Source organism: Sus scrofa, unplaced genomic scaffold (assembly GCF_000003025.6).
Source record: "Sus scrofa isolate TJ Tabasco breed Duroc unplaced genomic scaffold, Sscrofa11.1 Contig799, whole genome shotgun sequence".
NCBI classification, from domain to species: Eukaryota; Metazoa; Chordata; class Mammalia; order Artiodactyla; family Suidae; genus Sus; species Sus scrofa.
Window position 1 is genome coordinate 42,529 of NW_018085315.1, and position 12,942 is coordinate 55,470.

At 37.2% G+C, this 12,942-nt stretch overlaps 1 protein-coding gene and 1 pseudogene across 1 annotated transcript; both read right to left on the minus strand.

The window, feature by feature from the left end:
- Positions 1-741: 741 nt before the first annotated feature.
- Positions 742-1,712, minus strand: LOC110259101 (annotated as a pseudogene).
- A 10,236-nt stretch (positions 1,713-11,948) lies between these two features.
- LOC100522424 (olfactory receptor 7A10-like) lies at positions 11,949-12,653 on the minus strand (the record flags this gene model as incomplete). Its single annotated transcript, XM_021082415.1, has 1 exon — positions 11,949-12,653. A coding segment is annotated over one exon (705 nt), but the record flags the coding sequence as incomplete, so codon positions are not given.
- Between the last annotated feature and the right edge of the window lie 289 nt (positions 12,654-12,942).

The window sequence follows — 12,942 nt, forward strand, 5'->3', positions numbered from 1 at the left end:
TCAGCTTGGATTAATCTCAGTGTTACAAGTATGGGTCAACTTGGCAAGTCAATTCACACACCTACGGTTCATTAATCTATGAGAAAGTAGGTAAGAGTATTGAAAAAATACTCTTCGTCATGTGGTGAAGTGAAGTCAGACAGCAAGACACTAACATCACATGCTATAACTTATATGTGGAATCTAAAAAAATGACACAATGAACTTCTTTGCAGAACAGATACTGACTCACAGACTTTGAAAAACTTATGGTTTCCAAATGAGACAGTTTGGAGGTTGGGGGATGTGCTGGGGATTTGGGATGGAAGTACTATAAAATATCATTGTGATGATCATTGCACAACTAATAATGTAATAAATTTCATTGAGTATAAAAATAAATAAAGCAAGTGAAATAAAAACAAAAATAAATGTGACTTAGACTTAAAAAATGCAAGGAAAAACATTTACTACCAGGGAACAATCATAAAGAGGACATATATAATGAATGGTTTTCATAAGGTACATTCATTGCTCCTTTTATCATTATGACTAATGTTAGAAAAGATGGATATATTTCATTAAGAGCAATGGAAAGATTCATGAGTGGGAAACACTGGAAGTTTTCAAGGAGAAATAGGAAGATAATACAATAAAAAGGCATAAAACAAGTCATCGGCCCTTTCATTCCAATGTGTAAGCACCCTTCTACATGAACACTGATTTTCCATAATTCAATGAGTAGTTAAGACTCATGACCCTTCAATCATGTGATCTTCCTGAGTTGAGGACAAGTGGCCTTTTTATAGCTGCCATTCTGAAGAATGCCATCAGAACCCTCTTTATGTCTCTGTTCCTCAGACTGTAGATGAAGGGGTTAAGCATGGGCGTGACCACAGTGTACACCAATGACCCTGTTGCACTTGAGTGTGAGCTGTGGGTAGCAGTAGAGCTAAGGTATACACCGATGCTTGTACAATAAAACAAGGAGACAACAGAGAGATGAGACACACAGGTGGAAAAAGCTCTATACTTTCCCTGAGCTGATGAGATTCTATGTATGGAGGAAGCTATTTTAGAGTAAGAGTAAAATATTCCAGTGAGAGGACCACCAGCCAGCAGCACAGCTGCAATATATATCACTACATCATTAAGAAATGTGTCAGAACAGGCAAGTCGGACCATATGATTGACTTCACAGTAAAAGTGAGGGATTTCCACCTTCTACAGAAGGATAGTTTCCATACCATTAAGGTTTGTAACAAGGAATGCAGAACACTGATTACCCAGCTAACCAGAACCAGAATTCCACAGAGTTGGGGGTTCATAATGACTGTGTAGTGCAGAGGGTGGCAGATGGCCACAAAGCGGTCATAGGCCATCACAGTCAGGAGGAGGTCATCCAACCCTGCAAACAGCATTAGAAAATACACCTGGATGATGCAGGCTACATAGTTTATAACTTGTCTTTGTGTGTAGATGTTCCACAGCATCTTTGGGATGGTGGTGGAGATGAAACAGATGTCTACGAAGGACAGGTTGGAGAGGAAGAAGTACATGGGTGTGTGGAGGTGGGAGTCTGAGATGACAGCCAGGATGATGAGCAGGTTTCCAAACATAGTGATCAGGTACATGGAGAGGAAAAGCCCAAATATGAGGGGATGCTGTCCTGGTTCCTCTGAGAATCCCATAAGAAGAAATTCTGAAACACCTGTTATGTTCGTTGGTGCCATGTGGTGGAGGATACTATAAGGAAAGGGGATAATTTTCATACAAGTGGACATTACACACATTGTTGGAATGTTAATATTCATATTTTTTCTGTTAAAAATAATTTCAATATTTTGTTCTTTGATTTGACAATGCGTTTATGATTGTTAAAAATAGAATCTCCTAAAATTCAGTCATGGAGAATGAATACAGGAAATAAAAAATACATATAGTATATCAGGTAGTGACAAGAGCTATGAGCTAAATGATAACAAGTATAAGGGAAAGAGCAAGGAGGGTTGCTATTTTTTATGGCTATTCAGGCAAGACATGCACATAAAGTGACATTTGAATAGAGACCTCAAGGTAAAGAGAGCAGAAGCCATGAGCACTTCAGGAGAAATGGGTGCCTAGCAGGGAGAACAGACAGTGCAAAGGCCCTGAAGATGATGCTTGCTTAAGATGTTTGAATTTAAAAAAGGAAGCTAGGAGTTCCCCTTGTGGCACAGTGGAAATGAATCTGACTAAGAACCATGAGGTTGCAGGTTTGATCCCTTGCCTCACTCAGTGGGTTAAGGATCTGGCATTGCCATGAGCTGTGGTGTAGGTTGCAGATGCGGTTCAGCTCTGATGTTGCTGTGGCTGTGGCATAGGCTGGCAACTGTAGCTCCAGTTCGACCCCTAGCCTGGGAACATCCATGTGCTGCAGGTATGGCCTTAAAAAAAAAAAGCCACTGAGGGGATGGTAAAGGGAAAGAGGGAGAGTGAGGAGAGATAATGTCAGAGACTGCTGCAGAACTAAGTGTAGGTGGCCTCCCTGCTGCTGCTGAACCTTCAAGTCACAAGGATTCCTTCATCCACAGTGTGTACCTCTAGCACTTTATGAAATTGTTGCAAAGGTGGCCTGTATGTATAAATGAAATCCATCTGTTGATTGAGTTCTGCCCTTTTTATATAAGAATCCCCTTGGAATATATGAGTTCAGTACTTGTTGAGACCAGCTCAGCAGGTGAGGGCTGAAGAATGGGTGCTGTGAAACTTAAGGAAAAAAGTTAACATAAAACAAGACACAGAGACATTTATCTTAATTAAAGGTGGGAACCAGGGGATTCAAGTTCTCAGGGACTAAGAGCACCACCTCAAGAAACCACATTGCTTTTATTGTGCTCTTTAGGATTACATTAAGTGAGGAGGGATAGGTGCAGGATATAGTTTTTTTTTTAATTTTAAAAGTTCTTTTATTATTGAAAAGTCACATATCTGGTAGATGGTTAAGATTTTACTCTGACCTTTAGGCATTTAACAATCATTAGCATTTGAGGAAGGTTGGCCTTAGCTATCTATGCATAGCATCTAGAGAATTATCATTGTGCTTCCACAAATGGCATGCCTATCTGTGGCAAGCCAGTGTGCCTAGGTTTGCATCTTGATTCTCTTTGCTAATGCATATTCTGCTAACACCACTCATAAGCCACTTGGGGGCATGAAGTTCCTCTTTCTCTTATTTTAACAGGACACATCATGCTATGCAAATGGTGTGCCAATCTGCACAGGTCTGGCATGCCTAGACCAATGCATTATGTCCTCATTCAGCTGACCATATGAATGACTTAGGCCTTTTGGTCTTTGTTCTTAAGCTTAAGTTATTTACCAGCACTGCAATAGTTTTTCAAGCAGGAATATGGGGTAAAGTAAAGCAGGACAAGATGGAGTTTTCAGCATAGAAAATAGAATCAAAGAGGCTAAGAAAAGATTATCGAAACATGTCTCTCAACAAGTGCTCCTGCTCTGAGGACTTCTTGCACTGCACAATCCATGGACACACACACACACACACACACACACACACAAAGACACACACAACTTTGGCTTACCAGTTTGTGTTACTTCTGTGTATTTTCACCCCTAACTACTCTGGCTTAGGGGTTGATGTAACTCAAGTTAATTAGATCAAATTATGTACAAACAACATCCAGAAATCCAGTTTGTAATCTCAGGTACCAATAAATTTGGGAGTTCGATTTTGGTATGGACATTTTCTCCTTTATATTAAAGATACATAAAAAATCTTTTCAGTGAACAAATATGCCTGTATATATACCTATAATCTTTCTGTAAACCTGGATATTAATGTATATCTACATATTTCTGTCTGTCCATCTGTCTATCATCTATAGAAAATAGACATGAAAGGGAATAAAGATCTGATGAACTCAAATTGTCCCTGAGAGACTGTGGTAAAGAAAATCTTCTTTGGTTCTGGAGACATTTTGTAGGCTGTTAGAGTTCCTTGATGCCCAGGAAAAATAATAAAAAAAATAAATTTATCCAGAAGTGAAAGTAGCACTGAAACACAAATTGTACAGATGGAGAGAAAATTAAGCAAAGGGAATAAACCAAAACTTTATAAAAGGATGTATAAAAAGTACAATGAATATGAATTGAATGTTGGCCATTTTTAATAACAGGCAGCAAATTTTGTTTTAGCAAGTGTGTGAATATGAGTACACTCCTACAAGGATAAATTTAGAAAAACAAAAAGTTAGGAAAGCAAAAGAATGACAAGGAGAATGAAAACATGCTAAATAGTGTGATTCAAAACAAGTATGGTAAACAGTGTCGAATGGAAAATTAAAAACTATTTGAATAAGAGATGAAATAGTAGTAATTTATGATATCGATGTGGATTAATTGAATTGACAATGACTTAAATGGGAAATAATATATTAAATAATGTTCCTAGAATGTCCTGGCAGGTAGTACCTGCTCAGTTTTATTATTTGATGAATGAACTGTGACTTAGGTCTTATTATATACAAACATTTAATATGAGGTAAGATTGTATTTCAATTCATTTGCAAAAATTGAATTGTTGATGAAAGTTGTCATAATCACCTACCTTGAAAAAATGAAGTTTTTTGCCTCCCTCAAACAGCTTACAAAAATTAGAGCGATTAGAACTGAGCGTAAGAGTAACCTACACATTTTAGATGAATAACTTGACATCTAAATATATAAAATTAATGGGCCAGAAAAACCATCTTAAATAATGCAAGAAATTTAGAAGAAAGACACAGACATGTGTAACATAGTAAATTAAAAAAAAAATTGACCCAAAATATGCTTCAAAATCAATTGTAGAAAAATTGGGACGTAGAAAAATGAGCATATAATACATGGGTAAATGATAATAACAAGCAAATCAAAATGGTGACTATATATATAAATCTTTGCTCTAACTCACTACATAGTTTAGGTAACAATAAGAAAGCTCTTTGCAGTCTGTCATACCACAGTCCTGGGGAAAAAACTTAAACATCTGACACATTTTAGGGTGGGAATTTTTGAACTAGTAGCAAAGATATACTCTTCAATTTTCCTTGCAGAAATGTAAAGTGTTAAAAGATTTTAGGGAAAAATGTTGGCATTCCCGTCGTGGCTCGGTGTTTAACGAATCTGACTAGAAACCATGAGGTTGTGGGTTTGATCGCTGGCCTTGCTCAATGGGTTAAGGATCCAGCGTTGCCATGAGCTGTGGTGTAGGTTGCAGATGCGACTCGGATCCTGGCCTGGCTCTAGCCTGGGAACCTCCATATGCCACGGGAGCAGCCCTAGAAAAGGAAAAAAGACCAAAAAAGACCAAAAAAAGACCAAAAAAAGACCAAAAAAAAAAGAAAAGAAAAAGAAAAGATTTTAGGGAAAAGTGTGAAGATAGCTATATATATTCAAAATATAGATATTCTTTAACTAAGTGTTCTTCAGTGTTGGCACAATGGACATTGGACATTCTGGGCCAGATCAGTGTTTGTGGTGGGGTCTGTTCTGTGAACTGTCCCAAGTTTAGAGCATCCCTGACTTATGTATAATACTTCAGTATGATCCCTCCCTGTGTGACAGCCAAAAAAGTCTCTGGACATTGCCCAGTTAACCCTGGGAGACGAAATCATTCATGGTAAGAATGACAGTTTGAATGTCATTCTCAATACATTTGTGTAGCATTGATATAACAACAACTTGACGATAAAGGGTAAGAAAATCCATCAAAGTGAGAGTAGCACAGGCAGACTATGACCTGTTATACAGATATATAATATAAATACATTTAACAATATGGAATAACAGTTATGAATCTTCATTAAATTAGTGATTGGAGACAAGTCTGTGAGGAATTACTAAGCAGGAAAACAGGACAAAACTTAGGAGCAATGATGCAGTAAAACAGAGTATTTACAATGTGCAAAGGTCTTATTCTTGCATTTGTATAAAAGTGTATGTGTATGCATACTTGCATGATATAGAAAGAAAAGTTTTAAAATAAACTCAGAACTTGGGGGAAATATCAGTGAGAATGAAATTAGATTAAGTGGAGTTGTTTCAAAACAACTGCGTGTAACACAATAAAAGGCAAACCTTCAAGTATGTTCTATAAAGAGGATGCAAACTATTTTACATTTAGAATGGAGAAGCAATGATATCCTCCTGTATAGCATAGGGAAATATATCCAATCTCTTGGGATAGAAAATATGAGAAGAAGAATGTGTATATATGTGTGACTGGGTCACTTTGCTGTACAGCAGAAATTGGCACGACATTGTAAATCAACTATACTTTAAAAAATAAAATGGTAAAATTAAAAAAGATAATGGTAATAATCTAACACATCAACATGGGTCATAAAATAAAATTAAATTGCCAATGACTTGGACATAAGAGACTATAATGAAAGGGCTTTAAAATGTACGGAGAAAAGAGGATCTAAGTTATAACTTCATCTTATTTGAAGATTTGTGGATTTCAGTATCCTTAAGAGAGATACAGGTGATCTTGTGTCAACTGGTATAGAAGGATACCTTACTAATGGTGGCTGAATGTGATGCAACATTTAAATACAGATCTGATCACAAAAGATAAAAAAATGAACCTATCTACAAAACAGAAACAGACTCATAGGCATAGAGAATAGACCTGTGGTTGCCAAGGGGGAGGGGGAGGAGGAAGGAGTGGGATGAATAGGGAGTTTGGGGTTAGTAGATGCAAACTATTACATCTAGAATGAATAAGCAATGCAGTCCTACTGTACAGCACAGGGAACTCTATCCAATCTCTTGGGTTAGAATATGATGGGATATAATATAAGGAAAATAATGTATATATGTCTATCTTGAGTCACTTTGCTGTACAATGAAAATTGGCACAATATTGTAAATCAACTATACTTGGATAAAGAAATGTTGAGGAATAATCGAGATTTAAAATCTTGGAAACTTATAAAGGATGATTTATCAGCACTAAGGATGCATAATTTTCACTATCATTTTTTTGTTTAAAACAATGATTTGCTTAATGCATAAGCCCAATTCTTTGGAAAAGTTGAAATTAAAAAGCAATGGAGAGAACAAATATGACTTACTGGTAGATGTGACTACATTACAGAAAATTTATGTACACTCAAAATTCCTTTCAAATACATCTATATTTACATAAGAAAACTTAAAATCAAACAACCAATTTGTGAAAAAATCTCCAATTCTCTTTTTGAGAGCTTGCACTCAAAAACAGGAATCAAAGTTCTCTGATCCTATTATACAAAAGCAGGGAACTCATGCAGATAATGAGGTACAGAGAAATTTAAGTGGCTAAAAAAATCCACATACATATTCAGCCTTAGAGACAATGAAATAATTTCAAAGTAAGATCATTAGCAACCCATCTTTACATACAAATTTTCTTTCTTTGTTTTTTTTTTTTTTTTTTTAACAGAAGATGCTATGAAGTGTATGTCTTTGGCAACTGGTGTTTCAAGAAGGCATTGCAAGCATTCTTTAGTGTGAATTTTTCTGATCAATATTACTAAAACATGGTCAAATATGCCCCATCAAATATTAGAAAGGAATTGGGAGTTCCTGTCGTGGCACAGCAAAAACAATTCCAACTAGTATCCATGAGGATGTGGGTTGGATTCCTGGCCTCACTCAGTGGGTCAGGGATCCAGTGTTGCCATGAGCTGTAGAGTAGGTTGCAGATGTGGCTCTGATCCTGTGTTGCTGTGATTGTGGTGTAGGCTGGCAGCTGTAGATCCAATTCAGACCCTAGCCTAGGATCCTCCATATGCCGTGTGTGTGGCCCTAAAAAGCAAAAAAATAAAAAATAGAAAGAGAGAAATGCCTTCACTGTGTTTTAGATCCCTCCATTGCTAATACCCTATTTCTCTATTCCAGTTAATTAATATGATATTGGACAAATGCTATACTTTTACTGGAAATACTTTATGTCTCTTATCACTCTTCTTATTGGGCTTCCATTCCTATCATTTATTGGCATCACCTTACTAAGATTAATGTTCACTTATCCTTTAATATCTAAAAATATATTGATATTTAATCAAGCAAGCAAACACCCATAGTAGTCTCTGGGCTCCGGGCTAGGCTGAAATGTTTCTCACGTTACCTCTGGTAAACATCCTTTCTGACCTTTTCTTGCAGGGTCTTTTGGGTTCTTGGAATCTTGCATGGGAACTGTGAGAGAAAGGTATCTGTTTGAAATTCTGAATCCCCTCCTGGATGGTTGATGATGGAGAGTGGAGCTCTGTCTCCAGATGAGACAGCAGTAAGGAGTCAAGCACCAGTCTTTTAGTATGATTAAGGACTCCCAAAGCAAGAACCTGTTTCTCCCATGCCCAGGAAGGGCTGCAGCAGAGGAGAGATTACACTCTCTATGTCTGCTCATTAAGTGTATTTCCCTCAGGTTACAAAGACCTATAAGTACATTATTTCCCTGTGGACACTGATCTGGACAGAAAAGATATTTTTCTTCTGATTCTCTGTTCCCAGGATACCAGTTATAAGTCAGGAGATTTTTGTGTCTATTAATCCTTCTCCATTAACTCTCTTGCCTTCCAGAGGGCTCAACTCCCAGTACCTTATCCTAACTCTGAATTTAAGTTTTTGCCAACATATATGAGGCAACTGTATTGACAGTTCCCCTGGATCATTAAAGTATTGTCTTGTGCTGGTACACAGCCCATGACACCCTTAGAAAATTATCATTCTCCTCTTGTAAGAGGGACAACTTTGTTCTTTTAATGTAAAACATTGGGCAGTATACTCTTTGGCTTCCTACATTTTTGCTAAAACCATTAGGAATTTTATACTTATGTCTGAAGTTGAGAGCTATCATTTTGCCCTCATAATAAAATGTTTTAAAGTTATGAGACAGACTTAGATATTTTTAGGTGCCAAAACCTAGCTTAGAACATAATAGGCATTAACTGATTTAATTTTTAGAGAAGTTTATTCTGCAAGACCATACAATTATAACTCCATCTTCTGTTTTAGGAATGGTGTTCAGGGGAAATGAATTAACATTCATTACAAAATATTACAAAATTGATTTGAATATTACAAAATTGATTTGTGGATGGGTCATTTTTATTTTTTATTTTATTTTAATTAGAGTATACTTGATTTATGGTATTATGTCAATATCTACTGTACTGCATAGTGACCCAGTCTCTCTCTCTCTTTCTCTAGATGCGGGTATATGCGTGCACACACACACACACACACACATACACGTTCTTGTTCTCGTACTATATTCCATCATATTCTATACAAAGGGATTTTGTCTAGTACTCTGTGCTGTACCTTATTGCTTAACCATTTTAAATGTAAAAATTTGCATCTGCCAATCCCAAACTCCCATCCCACTCTCTCCCCTCTCTCCCTTGGCAATCACAAGTCTATTCTTTATGTCTGTAAGTCTGTTTCTCTTTTTGTAGATAGGTTCATTTGTGCCTTATTTTATATTCCACATATAAATGATATCTTATATGGCATTTGTCTTTCTCTTTCTGGCTTGCTTCACTTAGTATAAGAATCCCTATGTGCATCCATATTGCTGCAAATGCCATTATTAGATCTTTTTAATGGCTGAGTAGTATTCCATTGTATATATGTACCATATCTTCTTAATCCATTAATCTATTGATGGACATTCAGGGTGGCATGGATGGTGTAGGTTCGATGGATATTTAGGTTGTTTCCATGTCTGGACCATTGTGAATAGTGCTGCAGTGAACACAGGGGTGCAAGAATCTTTTTGAGTACAAGTTTTATTGGGATATATGCCCAGGAATGGGATTGTTGGATCATATGAAAGTTCTATGTTTAGTTTTCTGAGGAACCTACATATTGTTTTCCATAGTGGTTGTACCAGTAATAGTGAAAGCTTCTCATATATACATGGAACATTCTCCAGGATAGATTACTTCTTGGGTCACAAATCAAGCCTCAGTAAATTTAAGAAAGTTGAAATTATATCTATCATCTTTTCTGACCAGAGTGCTATGAGACTAGAAATTGACCACAAGATAAACACTGAAAAACCCCCCAAAAATATGTGAATGCTAAACAATATGCTACTAAACAACAAATGGATACCTGAAGAAATTAAAGGGGAAATAAAAAAAATACCCAGAGACAAGTGACAATGAAAACACGACAATGCAGTAGTTCCTGATGTGGTGCAGTAGGATAAGGATCCTGTATTATCTCTGCAGTGGCTCTGGTCATGCTGAGGCATGGGTTAATGATCCAGCATTGCTGCAGTTGTGGTGTAGTTTGCATCTGTGGCTCAGATTTTATCCCTGGTCCTGGAACTTCCATATGCCATGGGTGTACCCAAAAAAGAAAACACATGAAAAGAAACAAAACAACCCCCCCCAAAGTCCAAGACAATCCAAAATGTATGGGACACAGCAAAGGAAGTTCTAAGAGAAAAGTTTATAGCAACAAAATCTTATCTCAGCAAAGAAGAAAAATCTCATGTAAACAACCTAAACTTACAACTAAAGTAACTAGAGAAAGAAGAACAAACCAAACCCCAAGTTAGTAGAAGGACAGGAATAAATATCAGCAGCAATTAATGAAATAGAGACAAAGACAACAGTAGAGATCAATGAGATCTTCAAACTTTCAACAAATGGGAGTTCCCATCATGTCTCAGTGGTTGATGAACCCGACTAGGATCCATGAGGTTGCGGGTTTGATCCCTGGCCTTGCTCAGTGGGTTAAGGATCTGGTGTTGCTGTGAGCTGTGGTGTAGGTCACCGAAGGGGCTTGGATCTGGTGTTGCTGTGGCTCTGGTGTAAGCTGGCAGCTATAGATCTGATTAGACCTCTAGCCTGGGAACCTCCATATGCTGTGGATGTGGCCCTAAAAAAAGACAAAAAAAAATTTATATGAGGAATCTACAAAAAGGAAACAAGCAAATGTATGTATAAACACATAAACAAATTTACAGATATAGAGAACAAACTAGCAGTTACCAGTTGGGAAAAAGAAGGTGGAAGGGGCAAGATAAATAAATTATTTTTAAATAGAAAAAATAAATAAGCAACAAGCACATATTATAGAGCACAGACATATTTTTCAATAATTTTAAATGAATCATAACCTGTAAAATGTTGAATCACTATGTTGTACACTGAAACTCATATACTACTATAAATCAACTATACTTCAATAAAAATAAACTTAAATGGAAGAAAAATTAATAACTGGGGGTTCCCATCATGGCTCGGTGGTAGTGAACCTGACTAGTATCCATGAGGATGTGAGTTCCATCCCTGGGCTTGCTCAGTGGATTAAAGAGCCAGCATTGCTGTGAGCTGTGGTGTAGGTTGCAGACGTGGCTCAGATCCCATGTTGTTTCGGCTGTGGTGTAGGCTGGCAGCTGTAGCTCTGATTCGACCCCAGTATGGGAATTTCCATATGCTGTGGGTGTGGCCATAAAAAGACAAATAAAATTAATAACACATAGGGAAAATAATCTGAAAAAGTATTTACAACATTGTAAATCAACTGTACTTCAATAAAAAAGATAAATCTTTCTAGTCATATGAAAAATGGGACTTCCCTTGTTTTTCAGATCCAAGGTTGAGAATAAATTTGAGAGAGTCAGAAAAAGCATAAAAGGGAAAAATTTTTAGATATGATGGAGTTCAAAAAGCTTAATCAAGTGATTTCCACAAATTGTAAGGAAGAGTTGAAGTCAAATAAATGAAAATTTCAAAAAATAAAAAGAAGGAAGTTTGATTCCCATAATCTGATCAAAGAATATGATCAAAGAGCTGAAATTTATGGCTCTGAGCCTTTGAAACTTTCAATCATGTGACCTTCTCAGCTGAAAACAAATGACCTTTTCTAGATGCCATTCTAAAAAATACCTTCAGAGCCCTCTTTATGTCTTTATATCTCAGGCTGTAGATGAAGGGGTTCCACATGGGTGTGACCACAGTGTACATCACTGAGGTAATTGCACTTGAGTGTGCACTATGAGTAGCTGCAGAGCTAAGGTATACACCTAAGCCTGTAAAATAAAATAAGGAGACAACTGAGAGGCATGATGCACAGGTGGAAAATGCTTTATACTTCCCCTGAGCTGATGAAATTCTATGTATTGCAGAAACTATCTTAGAGTATGAATAAAAGATACCAACAAAGGGACCAGCACCTAGCAGAGCAGCTGCAAAAAACATCACCATGTCATTAAGAAAGTTGTCAGAACAGGCAAGTTGGATCAACAACTTGAGTTCACAGTAATAGTGAGGGATTTCCACCTCTCTACACAAGGATAGCCTTAAGGTCATTAAGGTTTGTAACGAGGAATGCAGGACACTGATGATCCAGCTAACCAGAACCAGAATTGCACAGAGTTGGGGGTTCATGATGACCGTGTAGTGGAGGGGGTGGCAAATGGCCACAAAGCAGTCATAGGCCATCACAGTCAGGAGGAAGTTGTCCAACCCTGCAAACAGCATGAAAAAATGCACCTGGATGATGCAGCCTTCATAGGTTATTACCTTGCTCAGTGTCCAGATGTTCTGCAGCATCTTTGGGATGGTGGTGGAAGTGAAACAGATGTCTACACAGGACAGGTTGGAGAGGAAGAAGTACATAGGTGTGTGGAGGTGGGAGTCTGAGCTGATAGCCAGGATGATGAGCAGGTTTCCAAACACAGTGATCAGGTACATGGAGAAGAAAACTCCAAATATGAGGGGCTGCAGTTCTGGTTTCTCTGAAAATCTCAAAAGAAGAATTTCTGAATCTCCTGTTATATTTTTTGGTGTCTTGTAGGTGACTACAGGGAAAGGGGAAAAATAACATCTTTATTTTTATACTCATGGGCAATAGTCACATTGTTAAAATGCCACCATTTATGTTTTGCTGTCAAAAATTAATATCAATATTTTG